Below are 19,890 nucleotides of genomic sequence, written 5' to 3'. Positions count from 1 at the left end.
AGTTAACATCTGAGGAGGATCTTGCTATACCTGACCCAGAGGGTCAATTGGTGGCGGCTCTTCATGCTATTCCTGACTGGACGCTGCCTTGTCTGGTTTATCTTACTCGTGGCGAGTTACCAGAGGATGAAAATGTGGCGCGACAGATCACCCGACGGTCTAAATCTATGACTATTAAGGATGACGAGTTACATCGACGCAGTGTGACTGGTGTTTTCCAACGTTGTGTTTCTCCCGAAGAGGGTCGTCAAATTTTGCAAGAGATACACGCAGGCGACTGTGGTCATCATGGCGACTCACGTTCACTGGTGGCTAAGGCTTTTCGTCATGGATTTTTCTGGTTGACGGCTCATGCAAACAGAGATGATATTGTTAGTAAGTGTGATGGGTGTCAGAAATTCGCAAGACAAGCACAAGTGCCGGCTCAGGAATTGCATATGATCCCAATCACTTGGCCGTTTGCGGTTTGGGGTCTTGATAGGGTTGGACCTTTCAAGAGATCTAAGGATAAGAAGACCCACCTTTTGGTGGCAGTTGACAAGTATACCAAGTGGGTTGAGGTAGAGCTGGTCAGTAACTGTGAGGCGGGTATTGCAGTTCAGTTTGTCAAGAAGCTAATTTTCCGCTTTGGTTATCCTCATAGTATGATCACTTGGGACAAATTTGTCTAAAGGTGCTGAGAGTTATGTCAAAGGGAGCACATCAGGCTTGATGTTTCATCAGTTGCACATGCTCAGTCCAATGGTCAAGCATAACATGCTAACCAGGAGATCTTGATAGGTATCAAACCCCGGCTCATGGTTCCTATAAAACAAACTCCGGGTTGTTGGGTGGAAGAGCTTCCTTCGGTTCTTTGGAGTATCAGGACCACCCCAAACAGATCAACGGGTTATACACCCTTCTTCATGGTTTATGGAGCTACAGTAGTTGTCCCCAGCGATATTCATCATGACTCGCCTAGAGTGGCGGCTTATGTGGAGGCTGACAATGAGACGACGCGTCAAAATGCTTTGGATGCTCTTGAGGAGGAGCGTGACCTTGCGGCGACTCATTCAGCAATATATCAGCAAGACCTGCATCGCTATCACAGCCGTAGAGTTCGAAGCCGGACTTTCAGGAGGGAGACTTACTGGTCCGTTTGATTCAAGACCAGACAGGAATGCATAAGCTTTCGCCTCCTTGGGAAGGACCTTTTGTGGTCAGCAAAAATCTCAATAATGGGTCTTACTACCTCATTGACATACGAGAACACAAGGATTCCCGCAAATCTGAAGAGGAGACCCGCAGGCCGTGGAACATTTGCTCATCTTCGGCCTTACAACACTTGAGTCATTGGCTCTCATCATTGTATATACTTTCGTTGATGTACATATCTTTTTGTGATCAGCATAATAAAGTCGGCATCCCCAAATTTCGGGGCCTCTGTCGTTTCGTGTCAAATTTTCTGAGCAAGAGTCATTGTTGATTACATCATAAGGTCACTTGGGGGCTTCTGCCTCTAAGAGCATAGCTTTATAACCCTCTTGATCGGCTTTTATGCCATGTTATAAGGTCACTTGGGGGCTTCCTGCTCTATGAGCATAGCTTTATAACCCTATTGATCGGCTTTTATGCCATGTTATAAGGTCACTTAGGGGCTTCCTGCTCTATGAGCATAGCTTTATAACCCTCTTGATCGACTTTTATGCCATGTTATAGGTCATTTGGGGGCTTCCTGCTCTACGAGCATAGCTTCATAACCCTCTTGATCAGCTTGTATGCCATGTTATTAGTCATTTGGGGGTTTCCTGCTCAATGAGCATAGCTTTATAACTCTCTTGATCGGCTTTCATGCCATATGCCGCTTGGGGGCTTCTTACTCAATGAGTATAGCTTCATAACCCATTTTGACCAGATTTTATGCCATAACTGAGTGAAACCTGCCTGTTTGCAACTTGCTACTCCGCCAGGTGACCTACCGTACTTTTGACAGTCAATCTTTTACATAAGACCATGAACTCATCAAAGTTTAAATGGCGGCTTAGGTCATGTGAGGGCGGGCTTACAGTAAGCTAGGATAAACACACCTATTTGTTGTAGTCTCTCCGCTATGTGGCCCGTTCGTACTCTTAGCAGTCAATCTTTTTCAATAAGACCCTGAACTAGTTAAGGTTTAAGTGACGGATTTATGTCACGTGAGAGCCAGCTTACGGGATGAAAGGCTTTTCATGCCAAGCATCTTTGAATTAAAAATTGAGTTTTTTCAAAAACCAATCTGTTTTGGTCATGCCTTGCAAGCCAGCTTAATAAGTATTTGAGTTATGCATACTCTATATTTTTGTTTTGTAGAAACCTTTTTATAGGTGAGAAGTTGTCGGGTCATACTGATCCGGGTTATATTGCTCCATATTGAGTTTATTGCGGTTATAAGTTGCCAAAGTGATCTTTTCACAGACTGGAGATGATTATAAGTCGCCCTAGTTGTTTAGTTATCTAACTCGCCCTGGATTATCGTTATAAGCCGCCAGTTCAAGGATTAACGGCTCTTTGACGGATTATATAAGCCGCCAAAGTCTTTTGGCAATATTGCAAGAATAGCTGTGTATGATAAGATCACAAAAATTCAAAGCTGTTGAAGCATAAGTTGGTAAGAACATGCACGAAGGCATGGCAGAGCACATAATTGTTTTTCAGCTACCTATTACAAAGCTATAGCTGAGCCCGCGAGTTTTTCGCTTAAGTGTTTTTCACCCCTCTAAGTTGGCCTCTGTGCCATCCGGGTTAGAACTGAACGGGTCTATGTCTTCATGGTGCCTTGAGCTTGAAGCCCCCAAATCATCCTATGCCGGTTCTTCCTCGATAACCATCTGGAGATTCGCCAATGTCCATTCTATGCCGGTTAAAGCTTCAAATGTTGCTTCATCGTTAAGTATAACAGAAAGCTCGAGATCAGGAGCGAAGATATGCTTACGCCTTGGGAGTAAGGTCTACAACATCGTGGGATGGCGGCTTAATCTTAGCATTGTTACTATCATAAGCCGACTAGTACTTGCTCAGATCCAGCTCCTGGGTAAGCTTACATGCCAAGGTCGCATCTCTCTGACACATCTGTTGAAGTCCTCCTCTTCAAAGATCGACCCATCATCTTTGAACTCTGGACACCCGGTAGCCATTTCTTCCGGGTCTAGCTCCGATTGCCAAGCTTTGACCCGGCTTAGAGCAACAATGGCTCCTGCGTAGGCGGCTGATAATTTAAGTTCTTCAATTTGAGCCGGCACTGTTGAAAGCTGATCCAGGACAGTCTTGATGAGGGTTGGAGGTTTTTTGCCATTTGATAAGGCCACAAGGCTGCACAGAGTTCCAGCGTATAATTTCTCAGTCAGTGAGTAAAGCGCCTTCAGCTTTAACAACATATTTGGATGAAGACTAGCACTTCTAGGGCCTGTTAAGATTTTTTGCACAAGAGTTGCCAGGCGGGTTAGAGATCATATATATTATGAGTCGCCAGGCGAGTTAAAAAAATTGACAACAGATGATGAGTTGCATATTATACTTACCAAAGATGGCGGCTGTCATTTGGGAGACATGTTGCTTTAAGCCGGATAACTCTTCAGTCACCGGTTTAATCTGAGCCTCAGCATCCTCTACTCTCTTCAGAAGATTAGAGTTCTCAGTTTCCAAGGCGGCTCTTTCTTCATCGAATTTGGCCCTAATCTTCTCAATATCTTCCAACGATGATTTTAGGCTTAATTCAGCCTTGGCGTGTTCACTTTGCCGCGTTTCCAGATTTTTCTTCAGCTCGACGATGTATGACTCGCCCACATTCAATGCTTCCTGCCAAGGGTAACAAGCAAGGTTAAGATGGTTAAGTTCATATTCAGCAATGGTATTCAAGTCCCAAGCACATTACAAGTAATATACTTGGCACTTGGGGGCTAATGTAGGTCATTTTGATTTTTAAGACCCGCCTCATCTTATCAAGATAAGCCGGCCCTTGGGGGCTACAGCTTTGGTTCTTAACAATGATTTAAAGACTCGGCTCATCTTATCAAGATAAGTCGGCCCTTGGGGGCTACAGCTTTGGTTCTTAACAATGATTTAAAGACCCGTCTCATCTTATCAAGATAAGCCGACCCTTGGAGGCTACCTATTTGGTTCTTAACCATGATTTAAAGAGCCGGCTTATCTTATCAAGATAAGCCGGGCCTTGGAGGCTACCTATTCGGTTCTTAACAATTATTTAAGGACCCGAGTCATTTTATCAGTATAAGTCGGCTCTTGGGGGCTACATATTGGAAATTTTCGCAAAGCCTAAAGCATACTCACTATCATTCCTATACTTAAGACTTGTGGGATAGTATGGACATATATATATATATACAAGGCTAAAGAGGAGTTGGATATCTTCATACCTAATATTTCAGCTTCATCAACTGGACTAACCCGTCCTCCATATCCCGGCTCGTGTGAAGGCGGGTTAAATAGCCTGCGTACACCTGACTTGCATTGAATGAGGAGTAGCTCTCCAGATCCAATTTGGCCTTACCCTTCCCCGATGAGGGTATTTCTTCTTAGTGGAGTGCTTGGTTAGCACTCTAGAGGCCTCAGGCTAAAGGCTGACCCAGTAACAGCAATGTCGTCAACCTCATTAGCAGCAGAGCTCTTGTCGGTTGACTTGGCAGGAGTGGGCGGCTTAGGACTTGGCAGGTCAATCTCAGTGTCCATGGGTTCAAGGGCGGCAACGTCACTTTGCGGAGGCGGATCATTTTTATTAACAGGCTCTTCGGGGTCTTGGATGGGGGCCTCAGGGATTTCCGTCGTTTGCTTCTCTGGCTCAGAAACTTCGGGGGCTTTGGAAGAGTCGCCCAGCTTCTGCTTCTTGCCAGTCTTGGCCTTGTCCTATGACAAAATAATAAATCCTATGAGTATATGACCACAAGTCTTTTATCAACAAATGAAAGCAGTTACCCCTAGGCAACAATGAAGGCAGGCATCTGGGTTCCACTTGAGTCGCCAAATGATGCTGGCGTTCCCTGATAGTTTGAATCATAAGGAGTAAGAGGCTGACGCATGAGACCGGCCTTTGGAATGGATAGAGTCGGACTATGAGGCACCTCATTACGACGCTTGCGAGGAGCCGGCGCGTTGGATAAGCCGAGCACAAGATCATCAGAGCCGCCGCTCCGGGTCAAGCACTTGGACTCATGTTGTTGTGTCTCCAAAAGAAAATTGGGGTCCAAATGAGCAAGAGGATGAGAAAATCTTACTTTCCGGATGACCTGCCGTGTTTTCTTTCTTGGCAAAGGTTCTGAGTCAGAGGAGACATGAATTACCTCTGCTGCACCGGCGTGGCTCATCTCCACTTCGTCCTGAGAGGAATCAGCATCGATAAGTTGCATAAAGAAAAGGCCAAGGGAGTCAAGCTCTACCTCCGACTCATCTAGCTTGAAAAGCTCTTTTGTTGTTTGTTTCTTGCGGCGACTCGTGCCACGAGACTTCACTACCCTAGTCTTCTTTGTGGGCGGGGCAATTGTTACCTTCTTCCTCCGGGAAGGAGAATCGGCCTATATACATATGAACATAAGCAATAGTTAAAAGGGTATGAAGCACAAGAATAGATAAGCAAGATGAAGTTTTGAACACTTACAGGAGGAGCCAGGTTAAGAGTGCAGAAAGGGTTTAGTCCCGCTTACTGCAGTTTTCCGAAGACTCCTCAAGCAGCGACTTAACTGTGTCATTGATCTCTTTATTAGTCAGACGTGTTTAGTTGTAACGTTGTGGGTCCTTCGTATCACTGGTATATTGGCACATTAAGCCGTCATGCCGGCTCAGTGGTAATATCCTCCATGCGACCCAGTAGCGGACCAGATCAATCCAAGTTAAGCCGTTGGCGATCAAAGCCCTTATCTTTGAAAAAGTAGAGGCATATTGGCTGCGCTCTGCGGCAGCAATCGACCTGGAAGCATGCCGTTAGTGGTGAGCCGGTAGGGGCGGTAAACCGACAAGGGGTATTCTCCAGCTGGGGAGGTGTCCCTGCAATAGAACTAGGTATAGTTCCAGTCCTTGGGATGGCTGGGCAGTGCGGCTGAGGTAAAGGTTACATCTCTCCGCCTCTGAAGGGAATGCCTCCAAGCTCAAGACTGGGCCCATTTGACATCTCAGTATGGCGCTTGATATAAAAGTAATCTCGAAAGAGGTCAACAGTGGGCTCCTCTTGAAGGTACACTTCGCAGAACACTTGAAAGTGGCATAGATTGGGGACGGAGTTGGGACCAATGTCTTGGGGTGAAGGTCATAAAAATGCAGAGCGTCTCGGAAGAATTTTGACCCGGGCGGTGAAAAGCCACGGAGGAGGTGATCCAAAAAAATGATGAATTCACTCTCTCTGGGTTGAGCAGTGGTTTCAGGACCCGGAACCCGCCAATGGATAACCTCTTTAGCAGGCAAGACCCACATGTCCACATACTCATTTAGTGAGAGCTCGGAGACTCTGGAAGCAACCCAATCACAAGAAGTGGGAGTCTTAGTCATGATTGACCGGTTTAAAAGGCTGTGACCAAGGAGTAAGAGTACGGCGGGTTAAAATTGCAACGGTAAGCCGCCCAAGTGGTTATACAATATTTCAACAATAATGAGCTAGCTGTCGATAAAAAAACTACATATTATGCTGAACCGTTAAGGGATTATGAGCCGCCCTAGCCATGGGATGGAGTAATTGTCAAGCAATGAAAATATGGAGGGATAAGTTATGGAAGTATGAACGGGCAGCATGTTGGTGGGTTAATTGAAAGAAGCGGCTTTGGAATTCTTGGCGGATTACAAATTTATTACAAAGCCACCCGAACAATGAAGGGCGGGTCAATTATCTACAGATCCAAGGTTTTGAAATTCCGCTAAGTATGGGGCAAACAAGTTTCATAGATTCCAGCTATATTTACGGATCTACACCAGTTCGGAAAAGGTGAATAATTGCTAAACCTAAAGCACAGAAGTGTGTTGATTCTGAAAAGAAGGGATCTATTCTAGATGCAAGAGGAAAGCCAAAACGTTACAGCATCACTCTCATAGCCTTGCTGGATTGAAGTATGGGTTCTATATGCGGGTTGGATGAACTTAGATAAAACACCGATGAACTCCATGAACTCGGGTGCCCTAATGTGGATCTAAGAAGGGGGAAGAACGATACCTGATGATGTTGGTGAAGAGCGGACGAGCGCCGCAGATTTCTGGTCCTAACAGGTCGATGCAGCAGCCTTGACGGAGTTGCTGGCGAAGCTTGGCTGGGGTGGTGGAGCTCCAGTGGCAACGGACGACACGAGGAATAAGAAGAGGAGAATACGGGGGTAAAAATTGAAAAGGCAGGCCACCCGTCGCTATTTAAGCCCCGTTCGGTATACAGTTTAGACAGACAGAGGAATGTAAAAAAGTACAGGAATGCAGTAGGCTGTACAGTGCATTCCTCCGGTTCTTGAAATATAGGAATAAGAAAATAAGGAATTGTTCGGTTCACAGGAAGTCGTTCACAGAGGTGAATAAAGGAACCGTACAACTAATGCAGCAGTATATTATTTTATTCGGCCAGAAAGGGCTGCATGCTGGTTTGGCTTCCGTCACATCCATGTGAATGATATTTTTTATTCAGCCTGCGCCGTGATTGCCTCGGGCCTCCGCCCAAAAATGTGCCCAGACCAGATTTATATTTTCCTGTGAAATGGCCACTGTTTGAGGAACTTTCCACAGAAACGCTGTAGCCGAATCCTTTGTACCGAACGCCATCAAAGGAAATGTAAACTATGGAATGAATATTCCTCTGGAAAGACTAGCATTCCTGTGAAGCGAACGCACCCTTATAAGGAAAAGATGGAACAGTGAAACGACATGCGTGAAGTGAAATAATTATTATAGCGTGAGGGGCGCCTCGATTTTTGGAATGAATGCTTAATGCAAAGATTCGTTGTGATTTCACGAGGTTTTTTCTTAATTTAATAATATGGCATCATCTTTTCTATGTGGCAGGTCAAGAAGGTCCGTTCAAGGTTGAAGTGTTAGACGAACCAAAGAAGACTCGCCAAACAAGGAGTGAAGATTGACATGAACAGGTTCAAAGGCCTAATGTTGGGGGATATAACCCCACGGTGTGACCCGCCTAGGAGGGGCCGGGTTACACTATTGGCGACTCAGTAATAAAATTAAGAAGGCCCAAGAAGTCAATGCCTGAGGGCCTGGAGGCGGCTTACGACGCGGGCCAGTTCAAGGCCCAAGACCCAGAGGCGAAGCGTGACCCGGAGGTGTAAGCCGCCCAATGGCGACTTGCCTAGCAAGACAAGGAGACTTCGAACCAGGGTCGGCCATGTTGTATGACCCAACCTGGACTCTTGTAAGCCCAGGGCCTCGACCTGTGTATATAAAGGCAAGACCCTGCGGCGGGTAAACTTAGGTGACAATCAATCGAGAGCTAGGTTAAGCGATTCTGCTCCCTTGTAATCGATACTCAATCAATATAATACAAAGCAGGAAGTTGGCTTTTACCTTGTCGGTGAGGGGCCGAACCTGGGTAAACTCGTGTCTCTCGTCCCGCTCAACCCCTTTAAGCTAATCACCATAGCCATGGCTTCGCACCTAAGTCCTTTCGCGAGGTCATCTGCCGTGACAAAACCACGACACATACAATAAATCTTATTCTTGTGTTTCCTCGAGGTGATTTCATTTCTTCTATCCGGAGTTTGCTCATGATATCATATTCTTGGTTTGAGATGCTTCATCTTTTTTATTTCCGGCGTTCCAATTTTCTTGGTTGTCTCGTCACAAAGTCCCATCTAAATCATCTCAAGGTTTTCATCTTGTTATTTTCAACCATCACTTCCTGCCTACCATTTCTTTTCTTACCGGAGCTCTTTATGAAGTTTTTTTATGATGGTTCATCAAAGATTTCTTTCATTCTCGAAGTTTTCATCAAGATTCCTGTTGGAGGAGCACAAGTATTCTTCTTCTTGTTGTTTTCCGAAGTGCAATTCATTCTCCCTTATCTTGAAGTGGAGTTTTCCATCTCTTCATTCCTCTCAACAAATCAATCATTTGGTAGTGGCAGAATTTCACCTCAATTTTGAGATGTTTTTCATAAGCCCGCAACAAGCTTATTCTTTGGTTGTTGATTTTTTTCAACAACTCCATTCAACCCTTCTGTGTAGGGATGCTTCTCAGATTCATTTATGGTAGAAGTTGTTGTCCTCTTCTCCGTTCTTTTCATTCCATTCTTTCTTTTGTTCCAGAGGCTTTGCGTTGTTGTTCTTGTCAAGTATCATCCCATCTTGTCATCCTCGTGTTAAATTCCTTCGCTTTTCAGCCGGAGTGTTGTCCGAATTGTTTCGTTCTTATTCCTTCTCTAGTTCATTTTAACCGAAGTGGTTTTGAAGTCTATCTTCTCCTTTAAGCTCTTGGTTCTGGTTCTATTCCTTGTTCCTCTTGTCCAACGGACTGTTTGCAATATTGTTCATCTCTGTTGTATTCTTTCTTTCAAGTTGTTCAACCTCTCAAGTTCATTGGTTTCATTAGTTTGTCGAAGAAGCAACTTAGTTTTAGCTCTTCTCTCTGTTTTTCATCGCTAAATCTCGGGGCGAGATCTCTTCTAAGTGCGGGAGAGTTGTAACAGCCCGAGACCGACGCTTCAGACGCCTTCCATGTTTTTCGTCGTCGTCGTGTGTTTTATTTGTTTTGTTGCATTCATCATTGCATCATTCGCATTGCATCGATACTCTGTGTCGTCATTCTTTTCAAAACTTGCATCCGCTCGTAGTTGCCACTTCTTCCCTGCTTCTGTTGACCTCCTCTCAGATCAACCGAACCGCTCTCTTCTCTCTCTTCTCCGAGCCCATCAAACCCCCTTGTCTCTGTGGCCTTTTGTCAGACCCCATCGCGCGCGTCCGAAACTGCCCCGAACCCAAACCGCTCTATGGTTACCGATGGGTTCGGATCATCTCCGAACGTCCCTAAAACATCTTTAGTTTTTGATTTAAACTACCTAACCTATTTATCTCGGATCGTTCAATTACGATCGGAGGGACCAAATAACCCAACACCTAGCTTCCCTACCTATTTAAGCAGTCTATCCCTAGATCTAGGTTCTCCCATTCATCCATCCCCTCACCCGCCGCCGCCACCTAGCTGATCCGACCACCTCCCTTGTTTTCAGCTCCACCCCAACCGACAGCCTCCACCTCCCACCTCGGGATCCTCCCAGATCCCCTTCTTACCCACCAGCCCGAGCTCCTACCTTGATCCATCTTGCCGCCACTAGTCACCTCACAGCCACCACCTCGCCCAAGCCCCCATCTGGAATATGGCTATTCCTAACTAGTTAGACGCACAACTCGAATCAACGCCGTCCACTCGTCTTGTGGATCAGTGCCACAGGCCCCACACGGACCCACCAGCTTCTGCCTATTTCCTTTTTTCTCAGCGCATATGGAGAGAATACATGTTCTATCGTACCTGCCATCCTACCTACTACACTCGATCTGTAGCATGTACTCGTGACCAGCCCCCCCCCCCCCCCCCCCCCCCCCCCCCCACATCCCCATCCACAATTCAATATTTGAATCGAAGCATGCATACGGAGCTGCATCGAGCGGACGAACCACGCCCTCCCCATCCATGCGCCTAGGGACTTGCTTCACGATTCAACGATGAATCGCGGTGCCGAGTCATTCACGGATCTCCTCTTCAGGTATCTCCTCGTCTTGTGGATCCTCTTTTTCGTTCTTGCGTTTTCTCGGCCAAAAATCCTCATCTTGCCATTGCCTGCGGCAGCTTTTGTTCCCAGCCGGCTGCAACAGAGGGCGTCCCAGATCTGGGATTGCTAGAGGAGGAGGAGGAGGGCGAAGAGCGCATCCATCCTAATTTCCAGAACCATTCTCCTTCTTCAAGCCAAGATAGAGAGAAATATGGTGCCACAGATTCAGGAACTCCTGAAGATTAGGAGGCTATGCCAGATTTCTCCAACGTCCCAGATATTGACGACGCTGAAGAGACCCAGCCTGAATCGCATCCCATTCCAGTTCCGTGGACTCAAAGGTACTAGCATGCTGAATCTTCAGTTTCTATATTTTAGTTTTGGCATTGATGAATGTTAAATATAGTTGAAGATGAGAAGTAGGCAAGCTTGTCAAATGTCAGGACTTAATCACGGGCATTGACATATACTTTAATAATCGATGTATCGTGTTCAATTGTTTGCTGTCAAAAGTTCGTTTATTTGGAGCAGATGTAGTGGGATGACAGTAACAATACACTTGCCCAAATTTCTCATCCATGTGTCAAAGAATCATGAATCTGGGCATGTGGTCACAGTAATTTATATTGACAGTTTTCTGCTGTCCTTTTTGGAAGAAATTGGGGTGGGAATTGGCATGTACAGTAGGACATTTTTTAAGAGGGACGAAACTTTTCATACTACACGGTTAAATTTTTCAGAACGCTTGGATTCAATAACTGATACTTGACATGTACACATGAGGCTGACATCTCCGATTTTTCTGAATTCATCATTGTGTTTTCTACAATGCAAATCTTACACTTATGATCCAAGTCATTAGAATGTGCATATTCTGATCATACTTGTCATATTTGTTTTCATTTTCTTCTGCGGCTTACATCTCCGATTTATTTAGGGCCCGACTTGGCAAAATTCCTGACAGCCGTGCCACATTATCGGGAAGGAAAAGTGCTTTGGAAAAATTCCTACAAGCAAGGTCTACACTGCAGCTATGTATGAGCTGTTCCAACACGCAATTTACTTGTCAGGGTCATTTGTGTTACAAGAGGCCTGGCAACTGATGGTCTACGTCGTTAACCACATCTATGCAGAGAGGAGGCAAGCATGGTCCAGGACACAATATCATGTTCTGTTTCATCAGGGGTCTGGAGGATATTTATGTGAGTGTGGTCTTTACTCTCATATGGGCATGCTGTGCTGTCATGCTATTCGCGTATGTCACGAGACTCATGCTATCTTCATCTGACGGAGCTTATTTGCGATGGTATAAGATGCTAAAATCTGTGTGTTTTGACAATACACTCTATCCGTTACTGAGTTTTTGTGGCCGGCTCCAAGTTTGTAATATCTTTTTTTAAGGAAAAGTGGTACACCTAAAATCAAACATATATCCTCATAGCATATACGTCACCGAGACATTTTTACATAATTTAATATATAATCCATATATGGAAATTTAATCTGACCAAGCATTTTTTTTTTGTCTTCGACAGGTGCTGCTACATCTCGGAGTTAGGGAGATCCCAGAAGTACACATCATGAAGAGATGGACGAAGAACGCTTGCGAGAACCTGCCAGAGCATCTGATGATATATAAAGCATGCAATTCTGCACTGAAGGACGCAACTTATCGTCACTCTTCCTTGTACAGTAAGGCGCTCGAGATTGTTCAAATGGGGGATAAGAACACTGAAGCTTATGGAGCTGCAATGAAGCAGTTGCTGGACGCAATAAGTGTTCTAAATGATATCAACCAGTAGAGCGATGGCGAGGGTTAAATGACCAGGCCACTGTTCAAGCACATGACCAAGATGTCCCTGTGACACCAGGAGCAAATGGTCTGTCAGGTTCAATGAATGTTGTATCACGCAAGAGGGACCGAGGCAGGCCAACAAATGCAAGAGCAAAGCCAGGTTATGAAAATGTCAGCAAGCCAAGAACAAAGTTTTGCTCAATTTGTAGAGGGAGGGGTCACAAAGCATCAGGATGCCCCTCATATGGAGGTGTAGCAAAGAAACAAAGGAAAGTTCCAAAGTGTACAAAGTGCGGCCTAGAAGGCCACAAGAGGAATAACTGCTCAGGAAGAATGTTCGGCGTCTTCCAATGACTTGATTGCACTTGCAACTGGTTTTGTTTTACGCCTGGCTTGTGCATTTTTTGGTTTGCAAATGACTTTTTTTGCTGTTAAGGAAGATGAAAAATGATGCTGTAGTGAACATTTAGGTTTATTTTGCGGCCATGTAGTGATCTTTCAGTTTCAAGACATTAAAACTTGGCACTGCTTCAGATGATGTGCAAGTGTCAATATAGCCATTGTACTGATGCGAGAACCAAGTTCAATTGAAATTGAAACGGGGCTTGTCTTTTGTCTAAGAAACTTGTGTTTGCTATCGTTATTTTTGTGATGCTCTGCCAATATGTTTTACTACATCATGTCCTCCATGTGCCATTCGTACCCTGTTTAAAAGAAATGACATTCTTCGGTATGCCATCATGAAACAGCAGCGGCTATAGTACTTTACACAATAAGCCGCGGTGTTCGTGTTATTCAAAATGAAAGACTTTAGGAAATGATGTCAATGCACATGTATTTTAACTTCGGCCGGATATAGTACTTTACACATGCATGACCGGTGCTTGTTTCAACCAAAACGAAGGACTTTAGCAATTGATGGCAATGCACATCTATTTTAACTCCGGCCAGGTTTTAGTAATTTACACACGCATGAACCCGTGCTCGTGTCATTCAAGATGAAGGACTTTAGGAATTGATATCAATGACGCCTAAGCACAATTGTGCCGATAATGTGACTAGTACTCATGTGGTTTAAGGAAATGCACGTCTCCATTGGTGTTCCAACATATATTTATTACCACCATGTTAATGTTACAGGTCTCGAATATATAGTTCTTTACTCAGATGAATATCAATGCGCGTGTATCATAACCTCGGCCCGGCTATAGTACTTTACACACGCACGACCGGTGCTCATTTCATTAGAAAGGAAGGACTTTAGTAATCGATACCAATGCACGTGTATCTTAACTTCGCCCCCAACAATAGTACTTCACACACGCATGACCGGTGCTCGTTTCCTTCGAAATGAAGAACTTTATCAAATGATATCAATGCACACGTATGATAACTTCGGGCCGGTTATAGTACTTTACACCCGCATGACCGGTGCTCATGTCATTCTGAATGAAGGACTTTAGCAGTAGATATCGATGACACATAAGCATAGTTGTGCCGGTAATGTGGCTAGTACTAATGAGATTTTAAGGAAATGCATGCTTTAGTTGGTGTTGCGGCATATATTTTTTCCCGCCCCGTTAATGCTGCAAGGCCCGAAAATAGTACTTCAGTAACCGGTCATTGGTGCTCATGCGATTCGGGATGAAGGACTTTACCGTGTGATTCAAGGAAAATGCACGATACTTTTACTACAGTCTCGGCAATATTACTTTACCCACCGATGAATAGTGCTCATGTGATTCGAGGTGAAGTACTTTAGCATACGATCCAAGGAAACACATGATCCTTTCACTTTGCCTCGGCTATAGTACTTTACACACTCATCCGCGGTGTTCGTGTTATTCAAAATGAAAGACTTTAGGAAATGATGTCAATGCACATGTATTTTAACTTCGGCCGGATATAGTACTTTACGCACGCATGACCGGTGCTTGTTTCAACCAAAACGAAGGACTTTAGCAATTGATGGCAATGCACATGTATTTTAACTCCGGCCCGGTTTTAATAATTTACACACGCATGAACCTGTGCTCGTGTCATTCAAGATGAAGGACTTTAGGAATTGATATCAATGACGCCTAAGCACAGTTGTGCCGATAATGTGACTAGTACTCATGTGGTTTAAGGAAATGCACGTCTCCATTGATGTTCCAACATATATTTATTACCACCCTATTAATGTTACAAGGCTCGAATATATAGTTCTTTACTCATAGATGAATAGTCTCATGTGAATCGAGATGAAGAACTTTGGCATGCGTTCCAAGGAAACGCACGAGTTTGTTTTACTCCATCCTAATTATAGTACTTTACGCACGCATTACCGGTGCGCGTGAAACTTGTACTGAAGGACTTTATAACATGATACCAATGCACGCGCATGTTAACTTTGGTTCGGATATAGCACTTTACACACGCATGAGTGTTGCCTGTTTCATTAAATTAAAAGGAAGGACTATAGCGATGGATATCAATGCGCGTGTATCATAACCTCGGCCCGACTATAGTACTTTACACACGCACGACCGGTGCTCGTTTCATTAGAAAGGAAGGACTTTAGTAATCGATACCGATGCACGTGTATCTTAACTTCGCCCCCGACAATAGTACTTCACACACGCATGACCGGTGCTCGTTTCCTTCAGAATGAAGGACTTTATCAAATGATATCAATGCACACGTATGATAACTTCGGGCCGGTTATAGTACTTTACACCCGCATGACCGGTGCTCATGTCATTCTAATGAAGGACTTTAGCAGTAGATATCGATGACACATAAGCATAGTTCCCTTGTTTTTCACGATAAAGTACTTTAGATTTAATGGCCATATAATAAGCACTTTGTCTACTGGATTCTGGCACTCATATTGCTAGAGGTATTTATATAGCGTTGTTGTCCATCTTATATTGTTGTTGTCCATCTAGAGGGCATTTATATAATATTCTCTTGACAACTTTAATTGTGTTTTTCGAATACTAACCCTATCTATCTCCAATATCACCATTGATGCACACTTTATATTCCTGATTGCGACATATATGCTCTCCGACCCTCGGATTTCAACAACAACAACCTCGACACGAGATGCATACATGTTCAAAAAAGACAACAATTGCAGCACGCCAATCAGTATTTTATGATTGATAGAAATAAATCACCCTCTTATAAACTAAATATTGATGCACCTCAGTCAGTATTTGTAGTCGTTGACTTTCAAACTTCTTTTTCCTTTTTTACTGCATGACATTTCTAGTCATGGCCCCGGTACAATTGTTGCTATTGCTAGCCGGTCTCAGTTGTAGATCACATGCATAAAAAAATAAAAAAATGCTTTTCGTACGAAAACTTACATACGTGAGAGAGACAATAACCGTCCAGAAAAAAAAAAGAATAACCACCATCGATTTGAATTACGTGTGTAAGATATTTGTAAGAACAGCACGTAATAATAGCATCGCTCAAGTCCTTATGAGAAGGCACCAGACATTGTAGAACAATTTAGAGATGCACCACTTTAATATAGAAGTTATTGGTGTTTCATTGCAAACTTTTTCTTTTGAAAATCTCTGACTTGAATATATTTTTTTATTTGCGCTTTGGGCGGATATAAAATCCAGCACGCCATCTAAATTCCGCTGTGTATTCTGGACTGCCCGGTAGTATTTTGTTTGCCAGGAAACTGCCCGATAGTATTAATATGCGATGTGTGTGTACATTCGCATCTGAAATTTAGTCTATCCTGGTCCGTTGCCCATGGATTATAGGGAGCTTTGTTGAGAGTTGAAGCACGCGGGGAGTACATATTATGCGGTACCGTACATGCATGAGTTATCAGGATACAGGCTTATGTAAGAATTCCGGGGCCGGTAATACCGCGATGAATTGACTTCGGCCGAGCAGAACACTGTTGATTCTTCACACTCTGGTGACGATTGGAATTCTCAGCAGATCCTACGAGAAAAGGCGAGCTTGGCAAGTATGGTCGATAGATGAAACATCAGATGGGAGCAAAGTCAGAATCAATTCTTGTACCTCCGCGATGCTGGTTAACTTGTCCTGATTGAGGAAAATGAATAACCGTATTGTCAAATTTAGATCTTGCGAAGAGGTCGAGTTACTGCAAGCTAGTAGGGGTTAGGAGAGACGGATCTAGCTTAGCGGTAAACGGAAGGGGAACAACACAGACGCGAGCGGCAGCAGAAGAACAAGTAAAGTCCTGTAGACAGGGATGGGTAAAGTGCCGGTATGTGAAGTACGAAGGCAGTCAAACTGCGCGGTTCGGCGAGTTGTACTTTCCTTCCTTGGTTCGAAGAACTTTATACCGTCCATTAACAAAAGTTTGCCAAACTGCGCTAATAAAGAAACTGTACTAGTACAAATCTGTTCGTCTCATCTTAAATAGGAGGTAATAGCACCCAGCCCCCCGGTACCCTAACTTGCATAGAATATGACGATTTAGTCCCAAACTTGCAAAACTTGACTCCACCATACCCCAACTTGCACTACATGTGATGATTTAGTCCCCGGCCTATCACAGCTCGATAAGTGGCAGCCAGGTGGCTTGACCGGTCTTCATACGCACTTTTGCAGGAAACACCCTGTGGTCTTCTCTAATTAACCCGCAATACTGGATGTTAAGATGCAGTTAACACATTATCTCCCGGTGGCTGGTGCTGGGCCACCGGACCTGCCCGACCATGATGCAGGAGCTTTGGGACGACCCGCTCACCCCCAACGCCACGCTCCGGCAGCTCATCGCCACCTGGTTCTCCCGCCGGTACACCCTTTAAGAAGCACAAGGGCCAGGCATCCGCTCAAGGGCCAGGCCCGCGTCGCCGCGCTCCGGGAGTTGCGCTCCCTCGCCTCCACCCACCAGTCCGTGACCAAGGCCATAGCCGAGGCCGGCGGCGTGTCGTTGCTGACCTCGCTTCTTGGCCCCTTCACGTCTCATTCGATGGGATCCGAGGCGGTGGCCATTCTTGTGAGCGGGGTGCCGCTCGACGCCGAGGCGAAGGCGGCGCTGATGCAGCCGGCAAAGGTGTCCCTCGTGGTGGACATGCTGAATGAGGGCGCCGTCGACACCAAGATCAACTGCGTCCGCCTCATCTGCATCGTCATGGAGGAGAAAGGCTGCTGGCCGGAGACGGTGGCGAGCCTGAGCCTCTGTATCCATCTACACCTACACCTACCTGGTCGTCTCCGCCTTGCTCTATCCATCCAGAATCCCCGTCGGCGACGGAGATGCAGGCCGCCGTCGCCTTCAGCCAGAGCCGGCCGTCCCTTCTCGCTCGTCCGCTCCGGCGGCTCCCAAGGCCTTACCACGGGTACGTATGTATCTGCCACGATTCCTCTCGCCTCAATTCCATCTTTGCCTTTTTGAGCTAACCTGCATCTGCATGTGGTTGCGCAGCGGCGGGCCGGAGCTGGAGCCGGATGATGGTGTGCTGCTGCTAGGTCTAGGTCTAGGACGACGACGCGTCTCGCTCCCGCGGCTGCGGCGCGCCTGTTGCTTCGCGAGCCTATCAGTCGATGTCGGCGGCTACGGCAGTGATAACAACCCCCCTTGCTCCACCTCATGTTTGTGTCACCCCTGGCCCTGGCCTTGTGATACCTTGCTTACTTTGCAAGCTAGACTAGGCTAGAGTGGGTACCTTTGCAGATTTACTCCCTTCAGGCAAGGCTAAAATTTTCAGATCAGATTATAAAAGTTTTGGCAGTGCAAGGTAGGGAATCAGTTACCACGCCAAGGGTAAAAGGAGCACCTATATATGCGTCAGTTAACTGAAATCAAATTCAGTTACTAGGCCTAGCGCCGTCACCCCTGGCCATCGCTGTTAAATACCAATGCGACAATAATATTGTTTGGCGGTGCGATATTGTGATGAGTCAGAGGAATCACTTCTTATCACTGTTTCAGTTCATTCGCCTTCATTGTATCTGAACGGTTCTCATTTTCAAGTGAATTTGTTTCACTCCGAAGACCCATTTCATATTCTTTTCTCCCAGTTACATTGTCCTGTGCACAGTTACCCATTGCTGTCTCGGGTCATAGTCTCAACTTTTCTGAGTTATATTTCTGCAGAACCTTCTAAACACGCGTCTCGATCCCCTCTGCCCTCCGTGCTCAGCTGGTGTGTGTCTCTATCCATCTTTCCTTCATGTTGTTTCCATTTATCAGTTCCTTTGTTTATGATCTACCGCGTTATAACTTTGACCCTATCCATTATCTTACTTAGTGTGCAGTTCTATCTGAAAGCATGCTTTTTATATGCAACTCCTTGATTTTGAAGACGACGCTCATCGAAATTCCTTTCGGATTAGGTGGCATTGACATCATGATCCCTGACATCAACTGAGAGGACATATTTGATTATAGTTTGCTATGTCGTACAAGTAAGATCGCAAGTAATGCTGCGCTGGTGGCTGGTGCTTGGGATTACTTTAGAATTGTTGAGGGGTTTGCCAGTCGGATGATTTGACTGCTCCGACATTATATCCTAAAGATGTTCTATAATGATATATTTTACCCCTGCATAAATCACTTTCTCATTGTAGATTGCCTGCAGGTAATTAATTGATATTGTAGGAAAATATGGCAGCTGGAAAGAATTGACGAGTAAGAAGAAAGCAAGGAAATAGGAAGGAACAAGTCCCATTGGTAGGTCCGAAAGCACACTTTCAGCTTTGTCACTTAGCAGGAAGGCAAAGCACATACACGCAGGATCTCCTTAATTAGAGAAGACCGTAGGGTGTTTCCTGCAAAAGTGCGGACGAGGACCAGTCAAGCCATCTGGTTGCCACTTGTCGAGTTGTGATAGGCCGGGGACTAAATCATTATATCTAATGCAAGTTGTGGTATGCCTGGGGTGCTATTACCTCCTTAAATAGCGCTGCCGGTTGTTCTTTGTGCACAAGATAATCTCGTAGGGATGCATCTCACCTGAAAGAGAGCATACGGAGGGAAGGGAGCCTGTGACAGGCATGGCATGGCATGCGTACGACCTATAGAGAGAAGCGAATATAGGACCTACTAAACAAAGGAATCTATAGACCTGGTACCCTCATGCGGTCACGTCGTATGGAATACAGCAGGGTATACAAGCTATGAAATTCCCGTGACTGCTAAATACCCATGCATGGCTGACGCCTGAGTGGGCCAGGTTGATTGGACAGCAAGCATGATGGACGACCAGGATACTAGTTGCGCGCACAATGGGTTAGTAAAAATCCACGTCCTGCACCCGTGCTCAACGCCTCCTCTTCCCCGACGCTGCTACCTCGCAGGAGCTTCCCGAGCCGGAGCTCATCCCCAAGCTCGACCGCGCCCCCTCGCCCGTGAGCGCCCTGAGCTTCACCTCGACCGTGCCTCTCCTCCTCGAGC

The 19,890-nt window shown here is 45.4% G+C and overlaps 1 protein-coding gene, 1 long non-coding RNA gene and 1 pseudogene across 2 annotated transcripts; 2 read left to right on the top strand and 1 right to left on the bottom strand.

Moving 5' to 3' along the window:
* Nucleotides 1-2,601: 2,601 nt before the first annotated feature.
* LOC120974542 (uncharacterized) lies at nt 2,602-7,310 on the bottom strand. Its single transcript, XR_012203818.1, has 3 exons — nt 7,166-7,310; nt 3,537-3,813; nt 2,602-3,421 (listed from the first exon to the last, which is right to left on the bottom strand). It is a non-coding gene; the product is annotated as an uncharacterized lncRNA (long non-coding RNA).
* A 3,143-nt stretch (nt 7,311-10,453) lies between these two features.
* LOC109757907 (uncharacterized) lies at nt 10,454-13,127 on the top strand. The gene is made up of 5 exons (XM_020316752.4): nt 10,454-10,702; nt 10,786-11,049; nt 11,646-11,743; nt 11,842-11,910; nt 12,244-13,127. Exons 2-5 carry the CDS (start codon nt 10,920-10,922, stop codon nt 12,508-12,510), a joined length of 564 nt encoding a protein of 187 aa, XP_020172341.1. The 5' UTR covers nt 10,454-10,702; nt 10,786-10,919; the 3' UTR covers nt 12,511-13,127.
* A 4,037-nt stretch (nt 13,128-17,164) lies between these two features.
* LOC120973970 (U-box domain-containing protein 75-like) lies at nt 17,165-18,865 on the top strand (annotated as a pseudogene).
* Nucleotides 18,866-19,890: the final 1,025 nt, after the last annotated feature.

Source organism: Aegilops tauschii, chromosome 2 (assembly GCF_002575655.3).
Source record: "Aegilops tauschii subsp. strangulata cultivar AL8/78 chromosome 2, Aet v6.0, whole genome shotgun sequence".
NCBI lineage: Eukaryota > Viridiplantae > Streptophyta > Magnoliopsida > Poales > Poaceae > Aegilops > Aegilops tauschii.
The sequence above is the reverse complement of the archived record's forward strand: the minus strand, read 5'-3'. Positions and strand labels throughout refer to the sequence as shown.